We start from the raw sequence: 23,240 nt of genomic DNA, 5'->3' as shown, positions 1-23,240 counted from the left end.
CACCTAAACATTACAGCCTATTGCCATTTTTGTTATCCTCCAGAAATTGATGGAAAAACCCTATTGCTGAAGACATCACATAATTGAGTAATAGGACATGGAGAAAAATCAAGCTGGAAATTTTACCCCTACTGACAAACTTTCATAGTTCTGGAAAGTGCTATGCATGCTACAGCAATCAACAGTCTTACCCAGCTTGGAATTCTGTGAGCTACTGGCCTGGCAAGATATGCCATTAATACAATATTGACACAAATGTTATGGGAGTAAGCAACCACTTTATGATTGGATTTAAGAAATAACTCATGCCTGGTACTACCATCTGTCTTGATTACTTTCCTACTGGCATAACAAAATACCATGATCAGCGGGGCCAGTGGTGGTGCACATCTTTAATCCCAGCACTTGGGAGACAGAGGTAGGCGGCTCGCTGTGAGTTCAAGGCCAGCCTGGTCTACAGCGTCCAGGACAGCCAAGGCTACACAGAGAAACCCTGTCTTGAAAAACAAAACAACAAACAAACAAACAAAAACACAAAATACCATGACCAAGGCAAAACATTTTTTAAAAAGCATTTAATTGGCTTACAGTTTCAGAGAGTTAGAGTCAATAATGGTGGAGCAAAGTCACGGCAGCAGGAACACCCGAGAGCTCACATTCTGATCCGTAAGTATCAAGCAGAAAGACTAGGAATGATACTAATCTTATGAAAGCTCAACCCCCAATGACACATCTCCTCCAACAAGGCCACAACCTCTAATCATTCCCAAATAGTTCCATCAACTTTCATCCAGAAGGCCAAAGCTTTCTGTAGTTTTTACTGATTAGAGTTCCAACTTCACCCTTTATATTGACAATTACATTTTCGATACAGGTTATGTTCTAAACCTTCTCTCTCTTCTGGTTGTCATTTCATGAAAACTGAAACTAGTATCCAATTCCTCAAGCACCATATCTGGTATAACTGTGACTTATCCTCTTTTATTTTTATTTATTTTTAGTTTCTCTGTGTAGCCTTGGCTATCTTGGAACTTGCTTTGTAGTTCAGGCTGGCCCCAAACTCCTAGTGATGGAACTAAGGGCATGTGCCACCACTGCCAAGCACATTTTACTTATTTTTGTGTATGTGCGTGCATGCGTGTAGGCATGTGTATAAAGGTATGAATGGAGAGGGAAAGAACTAAATAAGACACTGGAGAGATGGTTCAATGGCTAAGAGCCCATGTAGAGGAACAGAGTTCAGTTCCTAGCACATATCTGGCAACCTACTAAAGACTGTAACTTTGGCTCTAAGGGATCTGCCACCCTCTACCCTCCTCCAAAGGCTCCCACACATATGGCATATGGTCACACAGATATACACACTTACACATGAATAAAAATAAACCATAAAAATTATTAGATTCATTCATTTTATTTTATGTGTGTGTTTAACTGTGTATCCATTTGTGTACCACATGTATGCTTGGTGCCCAGGTCAGAAGGTATCAGAGCCCTTGAAACTGGAATTATAGATGTTTGTGAACCACCAAGAGGAACAAATGCTCTTAAGTACTGAGCCATCCCGCTAACTCTATAAATCATTTTAAAAGACAAATAAATTAGCCGGACAGTGGTAGAGGCAGGTGGCTCTCTGTGAGTTCAAGCTTAGCCTGGTCTACAGATCCAGTTACAGGATGTCCATGGCTACACAGAGAGGAATCCTGTCTCAAAAAAACCAACCAAACAAAAACAAATAAATCAATATATAAGCAAGCAAGACGTAAATAAAACCATTGTAACATGCTCTTAAGTATACCTGGCAGACTCCTGACAAGCAACTAGGTATCTGTATCCGTGAAAAGAATGTCAAGATGTAGCTAGACACACAACTACCACACTACTCTCTTCAATCCACCCAAATATTTTTCAAGTTTCAGACTCCATGATACAAAGTAAAGTCTAGTAAAAGAAGCAGGTGTGTGAATAATAAGGAACCTGGATGAATAGAACAAGTTAGAGGCATCATCATCATCATTAAAGAGAGATGAAGAGATGATCCAGCAGTTAAAAGTGTTTGATGCTCTTACAGAGGACCTGAGTTCAGCTTCCAGCACCCATGTCTGATGGCTCACAATCACATATAACTTCAGCTTCAGCCTATCTGAAACCTTCCTTTAGCTTTGATGGCATGCTGGACAAACCCACATACGTAAAATTGAAAATAAATGTTAAAAAAATTAAAATTAATTTCTCCCATAATAACATATTTATACCATGTACTTTACAAAGCTTCCTTTCTTAATGTAATAAACAGATAGTTAAACAAACCTATGGTTTTAAAAGTATACCCTTGGTCCAGGTGGTGGTGGCATAACACCCTTAATCCCAGCACTTGGAAGGCAGATCTCTGTAAATTCAAGGCCAGCCTGGTCTACAGTGCTAGTTCTAGGACAGCCAGGACTACACAAAAAATCCTGTCTCAAAAAACAAAACCGTGGGCTGGAGAGACGGCTCAGAGGTTAAGAGCAACATCTGTTCTTCAAAAGGTCCCCAGTCCAATTCCCAGCAACCACATGGTGGCTCACAATTATCTGTAATGAGAGCTGGTGCCTTCGTGTGTCAGGCAGGCGCACATGCGGGCAGAAGACTGTATAAATAATAAATAAATCTTAAAAATGTATACCCCATCCCTTCATCCAAAGCTTTTGAGTCTCCTATATGCTTCCTATTTTTCTTAAGTGGATAATGTCTAGCTATTTTGGTTTTAATTTTTTTGTGCTATGAGAATCAGGACTATGGCTAGCTTCATACATACAGTTTAAAAAAATGAATACCTTCATATAGATTAATCTCATTTTTAACCACTAGAGGGCAACCTTGACATTGATTTCTAATCCCTAAACTACTGAATTTTAGAAATACCAATCATTAGCCAGGCGTGGCAGTGCACGCCTTTAATCCCAGCACACGTGAAGCAGAGGCAGGTGGATCACTGTGAGTCTGAGACTAGCCTGGTCTACAAAGTGAGTCTAAGACACCCAAGGATACAGAGAAACCTTGTCCTGGGGGCGGGGGGACTGTTTAGAAATACCAATCATTATGACTTAAAATTAACTAGGGTTTATTCAGCAATAATCTAGCTCCAATAAACAATCACCATATTATTTTATATACAAGACAATTTTATAGGTAGATAAAACACCTGGTATGATAAAGATTGAAAGGATTATTTCTGCCTTAGTAGGCCTAAACAACAAAGGTAAATCTAAAACAAGAGATTATCTGGAAATTCTTGCTCAGCTTGTTAAATATTGACTTACGTTTTAAGTGTTCCAGATGTCATTAGTTCAGTCACTAAAACAATGCATTTTTTCCCTTTTACTGTGGATTCCCAGGAATCATAGAATCGAACAATGTTGGGATGTTGAAGACCCTTTAACATTTCAGCCTCTTCTTTGAATCTTTGCCTTTCAGACTTTGTTAACTTTCGATCCTGAAAGGGGAAAAAGATGTGATTTAAAACTATAAAGCACACGTTACATGGCTATATTAAGATGCTAAATGAACTGGTCATGACGGCACATGGTTGCAATCTAAGAACTCTGGTAGCCTGATGAGGAAGGAAGACTGCAAGTTCAAAACCTGTCTAAAAATAGAATAAAATGTTAATTATATGCTAACTAATGATAAATAACATCAAAATGAAACAGAAACACTAATAACAGTTCTCTGCATGCCTCAGGAGTCTGAAAAGAGACTACTATATACTTAAGGAAGTGATGCTTGAAATTATTTATCATTGGTATCAATGTATGTCTAAAAGATAATCTCATTTTGTAAGATACAATTAACTGCCACTTTCAAAATAAGTCAATGTATGTTAGAAACAGGCAATTCATGTCATGAAATAGTCATGAGTTTTTGAAGACAAAAAGATTAAATAATCAGGGCTACATGGAGAAACCGTGTTGTGAAAAACAAAGCAAAACAAAAATAACATTTGTTATATTAACAAATATGGTTCTATCTTTGCACTAATTAGAACTTTATGAATATGCTGTATAACCTAACAAAACTGTTATCAGAATCAAGCAATCTACTAAGTATGCTTTCATCATGTATTCAAAGTTCTTGGAGCCTTATAGGAGCTAATTTGCTTCCTGAGATATGAAGAATGGGGAAAGGATCCAATTTGGTTTTATACTTTAAGTCCACATACATAATGTCTTGATTGTTCTGTTTATGGAAATTATCTTTAGGCACTCTTAGTATAGATATTTTAATGGATTATTTCCAGCAAAACTAAAATGTGATTTAATATTACAATATTATAGTAAAACTACATGATTTACTATTACACACCTAATTTTAAATCCTCTATGTAACTAGAGTGTATCCTCCTTCCTACTCCTTACCCTTGAATGAACACTATCCTGAATATATATAGAAGTTTTGTTTTTGGTTTTAGTTTTTTTTTTTTTTCCTTGAAACAAGGTTCCTCTGTGTGGCCTTGGCTGTCCTGGCCTCCCTATGTAGACCTGGGTGACCTTGAACTCAGAGATCCACCTTCCTCTGCCTCCATGAGTGCTGGGATAGTTGTGCCACCACACCCAGCTCAACCATATGATTCTTGGTGGTGCACACCTGTAATCCTAGTACTCAGCAGGCGAACTCTGAGTTCAAGGCCAGCCTGGTTTACAGAGTGAGTCCTAGGACAGCCAGAGGTACAGGATGGAGAAGGAGGAAGAGCATCATCATTATCATACTGGTTTTTACATTCCGCCCCCACCCCCAAAAGACCATATTACAACTTACATATTACCTACTAAGGAATCTTTAGGCACTTCCTCATTTGTTGCTTCTTTAATAGCAAAAATGAGGTTGCATTGCTAATTGCTAATGTTCCTGGATTTATATATATATTTACAGGACACTGGGTTTTTGTTTTGTTTAGACAGGTTTTCTCTATATTGCCCTGGCTGTTTGGGAATTAACTATGTAGTATAGTATGGCCTTGAACTCACAGAGCTGCACCTGCCTCTGCCTCCTGAGTGCTAGGATTAAAGGCATGTGCTACCACGCCTGTTTCTTGTAGGACTCACAAACTTATTTATTCATAAATTTACAGGACTGAAGGCATAGCTCATCAGTTAAGAGCAGTTGTTGGTCTTAGAGAAGCCCCAGGTTCAGTTCCCAACACTAACATAGTATCACACAACCATCCATAATCCCAGTACCACAGAATCTAACACACCTTCTTCTGACCGCCTTTGGCACCAGGAATATATGTGGCATGTATGTACATACATACAGGCAGACAGAACACTCGCATACATAAAATAAATCTAAAATATGTTTAAAGACTTATAAACTTTTACAAGAATAAATGTTAATTTTAATTAACTTTGAATTAAAACTTAACATTTTAAAATCATGAATGTAAACATCTAACAGTATTCTCCATTGCCTGCAATTAAAAAAAAGATTTATTTATTTAGTATACAAAGCTCTGCCTGTATGCAAGAGGGCACCAGATCTCACTATAGATGGCTATGCGCCACCATGAGGTTGCTGGGATTTGTTTGTTTTGTTTTTTAGATTTATTTATTATATACACAGTGCTCTGCCTGCATATACACCTGCAGGTCAGAAGAGGGCATCAGATCGCATTGAAGATTGTGAGCCACCATGTGGTTGCGGGAATTGAACTCAGGACCTCTGGAGGAGCAGTCAGTGCCCTTAACGTCTGAGCCATCTCTCCAGCCCAGTTGCTGGGATTTGAACTCAGGACCTCTTGTAGAGCAGCCAGAGCTCTTAAGTGCTGAACCAACTCTCCAGCCCCATTACCTGCAATTTTTATCACTGACAGACTTAATCAAATAATAAATAATTAAAGATATCCCAAAATGCCACTCAGATCAATCACTACTTGGAAGTCATTAGCTATTAAACCTAGCATTTGCATTAGATCATAGTATTAATTAGTGATGTATACAATGCCACCTAAACATGATATTTTGATAATTTAATTGTAATTGCTTTTCTGCTCTTATGTGCTTTTGCTATAGTCTAAATGATTCACATTTAAAAAAAAATTTTTTTGGGGGGGGGGCTAGGAACAGTGCCCCACGTGTAATCCCAGCACTCGGAAGGCAGAGGCAGGAATCTTTGTGAATTCAAGGCCAGCCTAGTCTACAAAGCAAATCCAGGACAGCCAAGGCTACACAAATAAACACTGTCTTAACTGGGTGTGGTGGCACAAACCTTTAATCCCAGCACTTGGGAGGCGGAAGCAGAGGCAGGTGGATCTCTGTGAGTTCGAGGCCAGCCTGGTCTACAGAGTCCAGACCAACCAAGCTACACAGAGAAACCCTGTCTCAAAGAAAAAACAAAAACAAAAACAAAAACAAAAACAAAACAAAGAAACACTGTAGGTCCTTCGTAGGGCAGGGGGCGCTTCTAATCTTTTCATCCCCTTCCACCATGTGAGGATGCAACAAGAACAAGATACAAGTTCTCTAAGGCACAATAAGTACTTCACCAGACATGGAACCTGCTGACAACTTGAACTAGAACTTCCCTGCTACCTGAACTATTAAATCTTTCCATTATTTATAAATTAATACCACTTAAGTTCATTATATCAGCCTAAGCAGTCTAGACACTTCTTTATGTCTGAAGGTTACCATTGCTATACACACTCAAGAGCACATACGGTAGTTATTTACACATATCAATTTTGTAAATTTAATGAGTGTACAATCATATTGCTTATTTTATCAGTGTCATTAACATGCTTACACAACCTTTTCTTTTTATTTTTCTGAGGGTTTGGTATGTATCCCCAGCTAACTCTGAACTTGCATCCTTGTCAAAGTCTCCCAAATGCTATGATTATAGCTGTGCAGCATCAATGCCTGTTCTGATTGTGTGTGTGTTAAAAGAAACACACACACACAAACTAAAAAAAAAATTTTTTTTTAAAGAGCCTGGGTAGGTGAGGTAAAAGAAACTGTAAGAGTTTTCTCACCATCTTTCACTGAACCCAATGCCTGGAGGAGATATTCATCTTTCCTCATTCAGCAGCAACCCTATACATTTGAATGAGTTATAATAATCAGTTTAATTACAACAGTCCCCTCTAGTCTCAACTCCATCCCTGCTTCATAAGCAAGCAAGTTTTTCCATTATAAGACTGGCAAAAAGATTATTTCACTGGGCTGGTGAGATAGCTCAGTAGGTAAAAGAACTTGTCACCAAGTCTTTGATAACCTGTGTTACAGATTCTCAGGACCCAAATGTGGATGGAGAACACTGGCTTCCACAAACTCTCCTTTCACCTCTACATACTGTTAGCACACATATACAAACTACAACAATGAAAACAAAAAAGTAAGTAATAATTTCTTAAAGTAATGTTTTAAGCTCGGTACAGTGTAATCCTAGCACTTGGGAGGCAGAGGCAGGGTGATCTCTGTGAGTTCAAGGCCAGCCTCATCTACAAAGAGAGTCTAGGACAGCCAAGGCTACACAGAGAAACCCTGTTGGGGGTGGGAGTAGGGTTGAGGGGGGTACTGTTTAAAAAAAAAAAAAAACCTCACCTTTTTGTACTTTATTTCAACTTCCTAATCAAAGGATGTGCCTCTTCATATACAAAGTCACCTAATCTGTTCACTAGAGTTCATTATTCATGATGACAGAATTAATGTATTCTTGGTTATCTCTCAAAGTATGAACTTTCCAGAAACTAGTCAAGGAACAGGTCAGAGTAACTGAGGCTAGATGACTGAGGAAGGTGCTAATACTTCTCATTAGTATTTGATTTCGGTGCATTTTCATTTCATATTAGCTCAATTCTTCATTATACCATCACAGCATCGGTATTTCATTTTCAGTCTTTTTAACACTTAAAAGATACTAGGGAGGCTAGGTTAGAAGGACAGAGTTCAAGGCCAGTCTGATCAAATAGCAAGACCTTATCTAAAATAAAAACAAAATATAAAAAGCTAATGGAAAAGAAGTGCAAGAGATAAGAGTCTGGCTATATTACTCAGGCTGGTCTTGAACTCCTGAGCTCAAGTGACTCTCTTGTCTCAGTCACCCAAGTAGCAAGACTACAGGTGTATGCAACCCCACCTGACTTAAAACATACTTTATTACCAGACATGATAGCTCAATCCTGTAATACCAGCACTTGGAAGGCTGAGGAAAAATCATGAGTTTGAGACTAGCCTAGATTATAGACATACAAGTTCCACGGTGGCCTGAGCTACAGTGAAACTATCTACACACACACACACACACACACACACACACACACACACACACACACACACACACACCACGCACACAACTTTAGAGGCTCAGTTCACTGTTACTTTTACCTAGAGTATCAGGAATCTAATCTTGCCAGAAGTTTGACTGTTATCATTAGTTTTGCAAATGATTATGACAATGAATAATGAAGTTAGTTTAAGCTGCAATTTGTCTGTTGAAATCCTATATATCCTATGTTTCTGTGGACAAGCTCAGAGGTGGTTATCAGTCCTAGCTATGACTCTTAAGCAATGACTAACTCTGAGTCTTATCTGTAATGTGACTGCATGTCCCTGGTTATAATTCTAAGGGTGTACTTTCTTCAGCTGATATGCAACAAAGTTTGCCTCTTAGTCTGATTTTATCATTCATTCTCATTCTGTAACTTTTTTCTCTATGCCTTTACCACAAAGGTGATGAAAGTCTTGTGGGAAGGAGCAGGAGTGGACTTCTCTTACCTTTGGCTTTTCTTATTATAAAGATCTCCAACTCACCTCCCCTTCCCAGAGACTACTCCTTCAGTCCATCTTCCCTAATTCCTAACCCTGGCTCTATTCAGACTGCTTCTGACTTCCCAGTAGGCAGAAAAAATCGAAGTCCCTTTCAGATCAGGTCTCCAACAGAAAGAATTTTTCCAGCTGCATTCATTACTTGGAATACAAGGAAATTGGTGATTTGAGCAAGTATCCTCCCACAATCTGAACCAACATAAGGGCAATAGGCAGCGTTCTGAAGAATTAATTCCCTACTAGGGTGTATTTTAAATAACTGGAATTTTAAAAAATGTATACCAACAAAGAAAGGGATTTTACAATATGACCTGGCTACAATACCAACTGGGAAACTAGGAAACCTGAATCTTCAATGATTCATTAAACTATGGTGCTATTATTACAACTAGATTTGATTTGTAAAAATTTAAGAAAACGTCCAGATATTCATGGCCTGCTGCTGGGATCTAAAGCTGCGACATGATTGCAGTGTATTACTATCTCATATTCTAGGGACTAATATAGCCACCTCAGAGGATCCTCTAGCAGCATTTCTGCTATGGTCCTTCTAAACATGTCTGAATTCATAAACTTTAAGGTGGAAACTCCAAGAATTCATGAGCTTTTTTTAACTTTCAGAAACAGCAAGTCTTTATCAAAATAATCCCAAATTATTTTTTTTTATCACTTTTGGAGAGTTTGGAGACCATAAAATCTGTCAATATTCCTATTTACTAGATTAGAATAGGACTACTATCAGCCAAACAAAAGAAACTATGTCCTCTGTAAGACATGCCCAATAGGAATGAATGAAGGAATCATTAGAGTACAGTCTCCTCTATGACAGATTGGCTCTTTGTAGAGAAAAACATGATGGTTACCATAAACTTATGGAGGAAATTTTAAACCCATTTTATTTGATTGAGAAGATTTACAGGTAGAGAAAAACAACAAACAATTATGGGGGCAATTTAACAACATGTAGATGACAAAATATAATGCTTCCAATCTTGCTATTTACCAAGTTAGAGAAATTCTACCCAACACTTTACTAGAAATACCAGAAAGGCAACCAAGATCAGAAAAGAGGTGATCATATTATTTGCCTTATAGAAGAAAAGGCATGTAACCAAGCCTGTTAAGTATGATAATGTTTGTGAAATTATTTTTTAAAAGGAGAAAAATCTGACCTATTGCCTGGATTGCTGTTTGAGGGCCTCATAAACTACACTAACGCTAGCCTGAGTCACCAGAAGAAAGGGCCTTCCTAGACAAGTATTTGTCTGCCCTAGATACCCCAGAGGCTTTAAAAGGCCAAAATGGAGCCCTGAAAGCTAACAAATAGACATGTGGGGGTTTTGGAATCATTAATAACAGAGCAGAAAGGACCAGAGAAATAAACTATAGGATGAATGGCTAGCTGCTGCTGTGAACCGTGTGCCACTTCTAGGTATGCCCACCAAAAGAAAAGAATAGGAAGGTGTCCAGAAGGTCCTAGCTATAGCTATCATACCCAGCCATGCACCTGCAAATTCATATACGTAAATGAAAGGGACACCGGAAAAGAAAGCATCTCTTTTCAGGAAAGGGACCAATACCTGCCTTCTCTTTGCAACAAATGGGACACTGGAAAAGAAAAGAGAGTGTCCCCAGTTATGAGACTGTACAAAGACAGGAAAAACCTTGGGAGTTAAAGGATTGCAGATTTTACCCAAGAATCCAGCCTCCTGTCAGCAGAGAAGAATTTCAGAGCTGGGCAGTGGTGGTCCACATCTTTAATCCCAATACTTGGGAGGCAGAGGCAGGCGGATCTCCATGAGTTCGAGGCCAGCCTGGACTATAGAGCGAGTTCCAGGACAGCCAGAGCTGTTATACAGAGAAACCTTGTCTGGGAAAAACAGAAAACAAAACAAAAACAAAACAAACAAACAAAAACAGAAGAAAAAAAAAGAATTTCAGAACAATTAACAAGCACTTAAGGCTCTCTTTGATTGCTTTCCAGCTTTAAGCCTAGAAGTTTCTAGGAATATCTCAGCACAACCCCATTTACAGAGAAGAGACATGTGCTAAACTTTGTGCAACCCTAGTGGTTTCTAGTTTTACTTTATCAGATTATAACTCTGCCCAAGGCATTCCCAGATCCATCCTGTAATCTGACTTCCCAAGGAGAAGTGACACCACTAAGGTTTACTAAGCAACTTTTTGAGATGTTACCTTTCAAGCCACCAAACTGGTATACAGGACTAATGCTAAGAAAATTAATTGTGACTCTCTCTTGAGAAGCCCATATCTATATTTGGGTATGTCTTACTTTCTGTGACTCTCAGGGGAAAATTTCTTCTTCTCTGGACACCCACGCTTCAGTCTTTATTAAAATTCTTTAAGGCCAGCAAAATGGGTGAGTGGTTAAGATACTTGTCATACAAAGCAGAGTTAATTCCCTAGAACGCACATAAAATAGAACCAACTCCCCAAAGTTTGTTCTCTGACCTCTTCATGCATGTACGCATGCACATACACAATAGACTTCTATTCTACTTATCATTATCAGCTAAGTCTGGAATTCTTTTCTACATCAAAGCTAAGAATTCCAGTTGTACAAGAGTCAAGGCCCTTTAAAGGCTTATTGGAACTCTGCTGAGGGTGACATCATGAAGATGGTGTCGTCACCAATGATGGTTCTCCAGAGGAAACTGGGGTTACCTAAAGTTCTGGTGCTTTAGACAACTGAAAGGACCAAAGGTCCTCTCTTTCCCCTAGAGAACAGCATATCATCAACACCGTATCAACCAATTCTCAAAGTGGCTGGAGAATCAAAGTCAAACAAACTGAATACACTTGTGAGCCAACAGTTTACCTCAAATATGTCTTTAATAAGACCAACCCTGTCTGAGAGAAGGGGAGAGGGGCATGGGAGGAGAGAGGAGAAGAAAGGAAAGGAGAGGAGAAGAGAGGAGAGAGAAGAGAGAGAACAGAGAACAGAGGAGAGAGGAGAACCACATAGCATCAGCAGTGCTAGTACATGCTTGTAATCCTAGAACTATGGCAGTCTGGGTTGGGATTACGAATTTGAGACCAGCCTAGACTACTAATGAGGCCCTGTCTCAAACAACAACAACTAAACCACTAGGACTGGAGAGAGATGGCTCAGTAGGTAAGATGATCACTGCCCTCTCTCAGAGGACCCAAGGTGGGTACCCATCACTAACACAGGAAGGCTCACGCTTGCTTGATAACTCTAATCCCATCGTTACTCTAATTTTTTATTGACTGATAAACTTCATCTTTCTGAGAAATATAATACCAATGCTTAGTACAGTATACCCAACTCCAGTTTATTGTTCTAAGGAAGTGATTTAATTTAGAAAGTCCACAAGGCCTCAACCAAACAACAAGAACCACAAGCAGGTAAGAAATACCTAAGAGTAGGAGACAGAGTCTTTGTCAGAGAGGAGCATACCAAATGGTCAGCGCTGAAAACATACATACAAGTAATGCTAGATAGACTGAGTAGGTTATATTTAGAAACATATATGTGTATCTACATATAAGCATATGACAAATGAAAAAAGGCTATGAATTTGAAAGAGCAAGGAGATATATTGAGAGAGTTTGGAGGGAGGAGTGGAAAGAAAGGAGGAAGTAATATAACTATATCATAATCTCAAACATCATTTTTAAAAGAAAAAAATTATTTCATTAAGAACAGGAAGTAAAAAAGGTGGGAGCAGCAAAAAAGCTTGGTGGGTAAAAGTGTTTACCAGGCAAACCTGGTAACCTGAGTGTAATCCTTCAGACTCCCACCAGTTGTCTTCTAGCTTCCACGTGTGTGCTATGGCAGTAAGTCCCCCAGCACACAAGTCTCCCTCTTCTTAGTACAAAGTAAATAGATTCACTTTTCAAATATTTTTTAAAATTTGGTTTTTTACATCCTCTATCTAGACAGCTCTCTGGTTTTGTTTTTATATCAACCTCATCCTTTTGGGGACACCTCTTACTGACCACAGAAGAAAAGTTCCAGGTTAATTCACAATTGAAGCAGTGAGACTGCTTTTATTAACTAAAATTGAACCTTTGTAAACCTATAGCCCATATCTCAAAAAATATTTAGTTGGGTCCTTTTACTTCCTATGGTATTCTGCATTTGGTAATATCCTAAGTCTTAGTACTAAATTCAGACCCCACATAAGTCTACATATCAAAATATGGGTGACATGCCTGGAATCCTTTGATTAAATATTTTAGGTCAATACTAGAGTCCTCCCTCCTTATCACTGTGTACCACACTGACTTAGCAAAACCTGAGCATCCATCCATCTTTAAAATTAAGTACCACTAATTGATGTTAGGTATTGCCTCCCTGAGTGCTGGGATTAGAGGTGTGTACCACCACACCCAGCAAAAAATTACTATTCCTATTTAAAAGCTGTAAACTATTTTTCACTAAATGACTTACAGTATCCAAGGTAAAACAATATCCTGGACATTTCCATAAATTTTAAAGTGGTGATAGTGGTGTGTGTTTAACTGAAATAGCTGAGATCAATATGAAGGCAACTAACTGAAAGGGATGAACTTTAGCTATCCCACATAGGGCCTAGCACTACTGCAACTTTTCCAAAGAAAGCAGATAAGCTGAGAAGGGGACCAAGGAAAGCTATGTCAGATGGGGAGCATGTATGTGAAAACACAGGTCAACAAGGGTATCTTCTGCCACTCCCTACTTATTTTCCAGGACAATCTTTTACAAACCCGAAACTCACAGATTCAGCTAGACTGCCTCGTCAGCAAATCCTCAGGATTTTGTTTCTGCCTCCCTAGCACTAAGATAACAGACACACAGTGCTGTGTCAGGCTTTTACATGAGTGCACGCGATCCAAACTCAGGTCTTTGCAAGGTATCTCTCCCTGTGCTTCCAAATTGTCTTTTTACGTTCACTATACCTGATAAAAATTCCATGAGCGAAAGCATAGTGAGTCACAGAAATGTTCACATGGTTTTCAAAATATAAGTATATATGTGCACGAATGCATGAGGAAACAGAAGCAAAATACAAATTTTATTTTCTGGGCAGAGCAGGCCTGAGCATGAAGGAACTTCTAAGATGGTTCAGAAATAGAGGATACTAAAGGAATGGTCAACTCCTTAGTCATCAAAGAAACGCACATCAAAACTACCTTGAGATTTCATCTTACACCAGTCCAGTCAGAAAGATCAAGATCAATAAAACAAATGACATCCCATGTTGGTGAGGATGTGGATTAAGGGGAACACTCATCCATTGCTAGTGGAACTGTAAACTTATACATTCACTACAGAAGTCAGTGTGGCAGTTTCTCAGGAAGCTGAGACTAGCTCTACCTCAAGAGAACACTCTTGGGCATATACCTAAAGAACTCTACATCCTACCACAGAGACACCTTTTCAACCATATTCACTGCTTCTCTATTCTTTTTGTTTGTTTGTATTTGTTTTGTTTTGTTTTTCAAGACAGGATTTCTTTGTGTAAAAGCCTTGGGTATCCTAGACTCCCTTGGTAGACCAGACCAGGCTGGCCTTGAACTCAGAGATCTGCTTGCCTTTGCCTCCTGAGTGCTGGGATTAATGGCTCATGCCACCACACCCGGCTCCTTCTCTATTCATAATAACCAAAAATTGCAAACAGCCTAGATGTCTGTCAATGGAAGAATGAATAAAGAAAATGTGGTACATTTGCACAATGGAGTATTGCCCTGCTTTTAAAATAAGGAATTTGAAAATAAATGAATGAAGCCAGAGGGAAAAATTGTAAATGAGGTAACCCAGGCCCAAAAAGGCAAATACAATGTGTATTCACTTATTACATCTTCGATAGACAGGCTACAGTCCATATAACCACAGTGGTCAGGTACAGGGTAACAGACTAAGGAAGGAGGCAACTCCCTAGGAAGGAAAACTAGAATAGTTATAGCTGGACAATTGTCGGGGGAGAGATAGAAGGGAGGGAATATGGAGAGGGACAGCTAAAACTAAGGGTCATTTTAGGGGTCATATGGAAACCCAATGCAATAGAAACTTCTTAACATATATACATTTGAGAGAAATCTAAATCGAATCACCAAATAATGAAGGAGACAAAGCCCAAACTAGACATCTCCCATCACCAAGTGACACATTATGAAGTTGTTGGCCAAAGGCATCCAACCCTCTTCTCCAATAACCCAGGTTATTGTCAAGACTTGGTTGATCTCCACCAACTGATGATGGGACGGCCCTATTGTTGAAAACACCTACACAACTCATTGATCAGAGAAGTCAAGTTGGTCCCTACCTAGAGCTTTCACCCCTATAGGCTAGTGCTCATAGTACTAGAACATAGCTCTGCACACTACCAGAGAAGAAAGGTAAACAGTAACCTAGCTACAAACCCTTCTATCTACAATGCTGACCTGCCTGCAAGATACCCTGGTGCAATAGGGAAACAAATCTTGTGGGAGTAATCAACCAACAAATATCTGATTGAATTTAAGACCCACTCCATGAGACAGAGCCCATCCCTGACACTACTCAGGTGGCCAAGAACCCGAGACTAGATAAGTACCTAGAGAAAAACCAACTACTACTGTTCTGCTAAAGGAACAGCAATAAAGTGACTCCCAACAATATTCTGCTATACACAGAGCAGTCTTTGCTCAGCTATTGTCAAAAAAGCTTCCTCCTACAGTAGAGGGAACAAATACTGAGACCAAGAGCTGCACAATATGCAGAGACCTTAGAACACTCAGATCTAAGTATGTCTCCATTAAAATCCCTCCCCTCAGGGCTTAGGGAACCCTGCAGAAGAGGCAGCAGAAAGATTATAATAGCCAGAGGGGACAGAGGACAACAAGGAAACAAGGCCTTCTAAACACAACAGGACCAACACAAATATGAACTCACACATCAACTCACAGAGAATGCAAGAAAGGGCCTCCACTGGTCTGTCCCAGATGAGGTCCCTGGAGCACAGTGAGGGGAAGTAGACACATGCCCAACTTTAACCAACTGATAACCACTACCAAAGTAAAAATCAGTTTTCTCCAACAAAGTTTCCTTGGGTATACACAAACCACTCCTAAAGGCAGGGCCCCATGCCCCATAGCCAACAGAAAACATATTTAATGGTATTTTTGGAAGTTTCTTACCTTGTAATGCTTTCTCTGTGTATTATGTTTTTCTTTTTATTCATTCTTTTTTTTTTTCTCCCTTACTGATCTTTTGTGTATATATTATGGTTCCTGGGTTTGTGTTTAATGGGATTTGTGTGTGAAAGCACGTATATCTTTGTTACAGATACAAAGATCTGATTCTTGTGCTCTTTGGCTCTTTTTCACCTGGTAGTTTGTTTCATTCATCTTATTCTGGTTTATTTGTTTTTATTTTATCTTATTTTACTTTAGATGCCTTCTTTTATTCTAATGAGAAAGAAAGGGTGTAGATTCATGCAGCCAATTCCCCCTTTAAGAAAACTTTTCATTGTGGAGACTGTTCTGACCATTGGCTAGATCTGGGTAGAGGTTTAAAGTTTACCACCTGTATTGTCCTTGGATGGTGCCTTAGTTTGAGCAGGACCCCTGGGCCCAAATCTGCCTACCATAATGTTCTACTTGTCGGTTTCTAGGACCCTCTGGATCCTTCTACTTTGCTATTCTCCCATGCTTCTCTCATCCAGAGTCTCAATGGGATGTCCTCCCTTCTGTCCCAGTTTCCTGGTAAGTGAAGGCTTTCATGGGACATGCCCCTTGGGCTAGTATGCAGATATAAGTGAGTATATACCATTTGAGTCTTTCTGCTTCTAGAGATCTGGTGGCACTCAGAGGAAGGACAGCAGGTTACCGAGAAGAGACTTGATACCCTATGAGCATATACAGGGGTAGGTAATCCCCCTCAGGAACAGCCATAGGGGAAGGGAATAAGGGGAAAAGAGGAGGGAGGGAAGAATGGGAGGATATAAGGGATGGGATAACCATTGAGATGTAACAAGAATAAATTAATAAAATAAAATAAAATAAAATAAAAAAGAAAACTTTTAACATGTTCTCTCTTCCATTTGAGGTGTTGGGGATGAAAAGGAACAACTGTACGAGAGGGAGTAATATTTTTAGGTACTACAGAGACAATTTTGAAAATCCCTTTCCATAAGTATTAATTGGTGGGGAAATATTTGTGTACTAAGAAATCCTCTAATTCCCTTCATGTATTGTTAGCCACTCTTGGCTATAGATCCTGGGTAAATAAGACTACTAAGTGAAAGGTATATGTTTTAAATACATAGTAACAAATCACTGTTATATTAAAATACTTTTTTAAAAAAATGCTAAAAACCAATGAACTAATGAGGCCTAAAATGCTAAGCTACTTTATTTCATCAAATATTTTTTTAGTTTGTTTTTGTTTTTCGAGACAGGGTTTCTCTGTGTAGCCTTGGCTGTCCTGGCCTCGCTTTGTAGACCAGGCTGGCCTCGAACTCACAGCAATCCGCCTGCCTCTGCCTCCGAGTGCTGGGATTAAAGGCGTGCACTACCATGCCCGGCCATCAAATATTTATTAACAATTTACTTTGTTTTAAAAAATTAAAAAAAAAAAGAAACTGAAGAAAGCGAATAAACCCTCTAACTTAAACTATCGAGCACTAGTTAATATAATTGCTGAGCCATTTCCTGATAGTTTTCTTCTCATTTGTCCCCAGACAAGGTTTTTCTGTGTGTAGCCTTGGCTGGCGGTGAACTAAAAAATCCACCTACCTCCCCAAATGCTAGAATTTCAGGCATGGGCCACCACGCCTGGTTACACATGATTATTTAAAAAAAAGAAAAGAAAAATTAAAAACACCTCTTAGCCAGGCAGGATTTATTACTGTCAAGGCCAGCTTGGTCTACAGAATGAGTCCAGGACAGCCAAGACTACACAGAGAAATCCTGTGGGGGAGGGGGGGGTAGGATCCTCATTAATCCTAGCCCTAGGAAGAGGAGACAGGAGAATCCTGAGGTTAACTAGTCTAGCTGAATTATGACCTCCAATTTGGGGGAGGGGGAGGTCTCATAAGAGTGATTTAGGAAGATTCTCGATGTCAATCTCTGGGCTCCACCTATAAGACATTGACACACACTGCACATAGATGAACATACCTGAGGACATATACAAAGTATAAAACAATGAAAGACTTTGTCCTTTCAAAACTGTAGTTAAATGTTTCTTATAAGGGCCTTCTCTCACAGCACATATTCCATTCACCTGAAATGGTTATTATATAATCCTTTCTAAGTCAGTAAGGTGCCAGGTGCAGTGGTCCCAAAACTCAAGGAGGCAGAGGCAGGAGGTCACTGTGAGTTCAAGATCAGCATGGTTTACAAAGTGAGTCCAGGACAACCAAGGCTACACAGAGAAACCCTGTCTCTTTAAAAAAAAAAAAAAAAAAAAGGTCAGTAATAAAGCAAAATATTTTATCCATTATGCCATTTTCCCAGCCCCAGGTATTACCTTTACACACAAAAAAAGATTTTTAACTTCTTGGAGGTTCAAAAATAATAAATGTCATGGCAAAACCAAAACTAAATAACATGGGCAAATCAAAATTTCCTAGAGAAATTCATATCGAAGAAAACCAAAAGATTAAAAACGGGGGAAAAAATGACAACACATTTGGGAGAGAAATAGTTGCTCCAATACAAAGAAATCAAGTACAAGAAATAAGTAGAAGGAACCAGGCAAGGTGGCGCACGCCTTTAAACCCAGCACATGGGAGGCAGAGGCAGGCGGATTGCTGTGAGTTCGAGGCCACTACAAAGCGAGTCCAGGACAGCCAAGATAACAGAGAAACTCTGTCTCAAAAATAACAACAAAAACAAACAAACAAACAAACAAACAAAAGAAAACTTTAGCTGATACATAAAAACTCATCTGTTCCTTTCTAAGAATGGTATCGGCAGTTTGTGTTACAATTACATGAGGCAGGAACTAAAATTCATATAGCAAATAATTTTCATCTTGTAAAAAATAATTAACATTTTATCTGACTGTTTTTAAACCGTTAAAAGATAAATAACTTTTTTTTCTTTTAATGTGGCTTCAGGCTAAGACAAAAGGACCAAAAGTGTAGTGGCTATTCAGTCCACAGTTAGGCTAAGGCAAAAGAATTACAAATTCAAGACCAGCTGGAAATTAATGAGACCCTGTCTCAAAACTAAAAAGGTTGTGCACGCCTTTAATCCCAGCACTCTGGAGGCAGAGGCAGGAGGATAGCTATGAGTTCGATGCCAGACTAGTTGGTATACAAAGTGAGTCCAGGACAGTGAAGGCTATACAGAGAAACCCTGTCTCAAAAAACCAAAATAAATTACAAACACACACGCGCGCACACACACACACACACACAACAAAATAAGGCACTAACGATATACCTTAATGGTAGAGTATTTGCCTAGCATGTGTAAGGCACTGGTTTTACCATTCAGTACAAAAACAAAACAAACAGGGACTGGAGAGATAGCTCAGAGGTTAAGAGCACTGGCTGCTCTTTTGGAAGTCCTGAGTTCAATTCCTAGCAACCACATGGTGACTCACAACCATCTAGAGTGAGATTTGGTGCCCTCTTCTGGCATGCAGGTGTACATGCAGACAGAACATGGACTATAGAAACATAACAAACCAAAATCAAGACCAACTTTATCTACATACAAATAGCCTACCTGGGAAAACAAACAAAAAGGGTCTAGTTTTAGGTTTATGCCCTAAATGTTTTTCAGAGTAATCTATAAACGGTGCCTCTCATTTTTTTAACGAAGGTTTAAGCTTTATGAGGACTTGTCTTAATATAAAAAGTGTTACTTGGAATAATCCTCCCTCATAAAAGTTGAAAGCATGGGGCTGGAAAAATGGCTCAGAGGTCTGTTCTTCTGGAGGTCCTGAGTTCAATTCCTGGCAACCACAATCATCTATAACGAGATCCATGCCCTCTTCTGGCACTTAGGTAAACATGCAAATAGAGCATCCATATAAATAAAATAAATAAATGGTTTTTGTTTTTTTTAGTTGAAAGCAGCAAACCACATTATACATCCAAATATTTGAAAATGAGTTGCAGAGCCAGGCATGGTGGTGCACGCCTTTAATCTTAGCACTTAGGAGGCAGAGGATCACTGTGAGTTTGAGGCCAGCTTGGTCTATAAAGTGACTCCAAGACAGCTGAGGCTACAAAGAGAAACCTTGTCTTGGAAAAACAACCACCACCAACAACAACAACCACAACCAAAAGGAAAGAGAAAAAGAGTCATACTGACTTTCCCACGAACTCTGGTGCCCCATATTTGACCACGTCTCCTGCATGGGGAGGCCTGGTGGCACTCAGAGGAAGGATAGCAGCCTACCAGAAGAGACTTGAGCATAAATGGGGAGGAGATCCCCCTCAGTCACAGACATAGGGGAGGGGAGTAGGGGAAAAGCGGGAGGGAGGGAGGAATGGGAGGATACAAGGAATGAGCTTACAATTTAGATGTAATATGAATAAATTAATAAAATAATTAAAAAAAAGAAAGAGTCACAGAACTTAAGACTGAATCAAAGAATCAGAACTGTATTTAAGGTAAAGGCCTAAAGTTGACTGGGTCTTTACTAATAATGAATCGTCCTTCTACAGTTCACATTTGAACAAAGTCTCCTAAACTAAGTGACATCAGGCTGTAGGAAAGCCACATTAGCATTTAAGTATGAACTCTGAGTCTCTTATTTTGGATTCTAATAACTAAAACAAATTGCACCTTACTACACTCTCTCAAGTACTAGTGTACCAGATTAATGACCATGCCAGCCATCCCATTAAAAGCTTTTTCTAGCTAGTTATTTGGTACTTAGCTTTTTTATGGCACTTTTCTTTTCACATTATGCTCAGTAGTGCATGCAGCACACTACATTTAGGAATGCAGCACACTTGTTTAGGAATGCATAGCCATGGTCATACTATAAATGAAAATCTCCTTTCTATTATTACTTGAGTTTAGAAACAAAGTACTACAAAGCTGAATTGAATTATTCTGCATTTTTGTGATCTGTATTATATCTTACTATTAAAATAAATTAAGCTTTAGTTGAAAAAAGTAACATCTTAGTACATGCAAGAGACCTTATTCCAATCACTGAATAAGTACATCTTTGCTAATAACTGAGTCAATAAAAACAAATATCCAAAGATTAAAGTTAAATTTGGATTTTCTAGCAGGTCATGGTGGCACACATCTATAATCCCAGCAATCAGGAGGCTCATGAGCCTAAGGCCAGCCTGGCCCTCACAGAGTTCAAGAACCTTGGTTACAGTGAGATTCTGCCTCAAATGATCAAATCAAAGCCGGGCGTGCCCTTTAATCCTAGCATCTGGGAGGCAGAGGCAGGCAGACCTCTTGTTTGAGGCCAGCCTGGCCTACAAAGTGAGTCCAAAGCTATACACAGAAACCTTGTTTTGGAAAAAAAAAAGAAAAGAAAAAAAAGGGGGGGAGGTCAAATCAATAATAAAAAAAAAGGAGTCAGAAAAAGAAAAAGATTCACTATATATAAAGAACAAAAATAAATATTGCAAGTACAGGGAAGCTCATAACTATTGTATTGTACAACATAAAATGTACTTCTACTGCCCTCTTCCCCAATACTCATGATAAATGTGGTGTTATACACAAAAATCAGTTCTGTAGATGTTATCTGTTCATTTTTAAACAGTTCTAACAACAACTATAAATAAAATCACAAACTTAAAGAGAATGTTCAGCAATGACAATGGTAGAGATAGGCTCTTATGATGAGCCTATAAAGTATAAAGATAAAACCAGCAAAGTATAGATAGGTAAGTTGCAAAAAAGTACAAGCAAAAGAATAGCTAATTTGCGTATCTTGAGTCCTTTATATCCAAACTAAGATAAAATGTCCTATTTTTTAAAGCTGCCATATGCAGTCATAGAGACTTTAAATTTTATTCATCATTGTGCAGGCATGCAGGATGTGCGTTTGAATTTGTGTGCCATGGTTTTCATGTGGAGGACGGGGTCAACTACGTTATGCCAGTTCTCTCCTACCACCGTACACAGGTCCAGTGATGGATGTGCAGCAAGTGTCGCTGCACCATTTTGCTGACCTATGACTGTTTTTAGCTGTGAATAGCATTTTATTTTAGTTTTATGTTTTTAGTGAGCATACAAAACAGGTTACATTATGGCTCCCTGCTCCCTTTTCTTTTTTCCCTTTTTTGGTTTTTCAAGACAGGGTTTTCTCTGTGTAACCTTGGCAGTCCTGGGACTCACTATGTGCTGGGATTAAAGGGGTAAGCCACCACCATATTGTTCTTATTTGCTGATCCCCATTTCCCTCCCCATCCCTCAAATTGTCAATCCTCCCCCACTTTCATGACTAGACATTTTAAAATACACTACTTTTGGTAAAGTCCAGTCAATTCACAAAAGACTGTGTTTGTGTTTATATTAAACTCACAGTAACATACCTAAGCTATTTTCCTAACAGAATTCTAAATAAAAACAGAAAATCCTATCATGTATCTAATGTAAGGGCTACTAATGGTTTATTCACATTTTTCTAAAATATTCTTAGGCTAAGGTTGTGACACAAGCCTATCCTCGCATTTGGGAGGTAAAGAAAGGAAGAATAGGAATTCAAGGCCAACCTCAGCTATGGGATGCCATCTCAAAATTAAACAACACAAACACAAAAAACTTCTTTAAAAAAATGTATTGATTCTGGCAGCAGGTCAGTGACAGACCACTTGTCTCATACGCATAAAGCCCTGGGCTCAATTTCCAGCAAAACATACAAACACATATGCATGCATGCAAACATATAAGTCATATAGCCTGAATCACTTAGATAGCCATATTAGCTCTATCTCAAGACTCTTGATTCATGATTATTCAAAAGTAATACAAGCACCTACCTGACAAAAATCTAACTTTCCAAAAAGAAACAAAGCTGAAAACCACCAAATGATACCAAAAAACAAGGACTAAACCTCATGAATGCTAAAGCAAGCACTCTACCACTGAGCTATAGAAGTAATAATACATTCCATTCAAGGATGAGAATAACACAGGCACATAATTCTCAATAAATCACAGAATAGCAGTAATCAAAGGCCCAGGAAGTCATTTAGCTCAATCTTTGAAGTTCCTGAACTTACTCTGTATGATCAGGTCTTTGTAAACACTAGTCAACAATTATGATTGGCTGTGTTCTAGTTTAACTTTGAACATTTCACATTCTTATCACTTTTTTTTAACTACCCTTTTCCAAGTCCTTGGAAAACCATACAAACGATGTAACTTATCTCCCAAAATGCAGCCCAGTTACAAATGCTATACAAACTAAGAACACACTGAAACCTAATTCAACGTTACATGTTTAAAACATGTTTAAAACATAACATGAAAAACTAAACTGAA

At 38.8% G+C, this 23,240-nt stretch overlaps 1 protein-coding gene across 19 annotated transcripts in view; it reads right to left on the bottom strand.

Annotated features, from left to right (window-relative positions):
- The window catches only part of WNK1 (WNK lysine deficient protein kinase 1), a 118,650-nt gene that overhangs the window by 83,137 nt on the left and 12,273 nt on the right, over window positions 1–23,240 (bottom strand). For all 19 annotated transcript variants that reach the window (XM_084766065.1, XM_084766066.1, XM_084766064.1 and 16 more), the window contains one exon: window positions 3,303–3,475. In XM_084766065.1, coding sequence (XP_084622191.1) covers window positions 3,303–3,475 — 173 coding nt within the window. The remainder of the gene's footprint in view (window positions 1–3,302; window positions 3,476–23,240) is intronic.

The sequence above is a fragment of the Acomys minous genome (assembly GCF_964271855.1).
Source record: "Acomys minous genome assembly, chromosome: 17".
Taxonomy (NCBI): domain Eukaryota; kingdom Metazoa; phylum Chordata; class Mammalia; order Rodentia; family Muridae; genus Acomys; species Acomys minous.
Note: the sequence above shows the minus strand (reverse complement) of the source record. Positions and strands in the feature narration are given on the sequence as shown.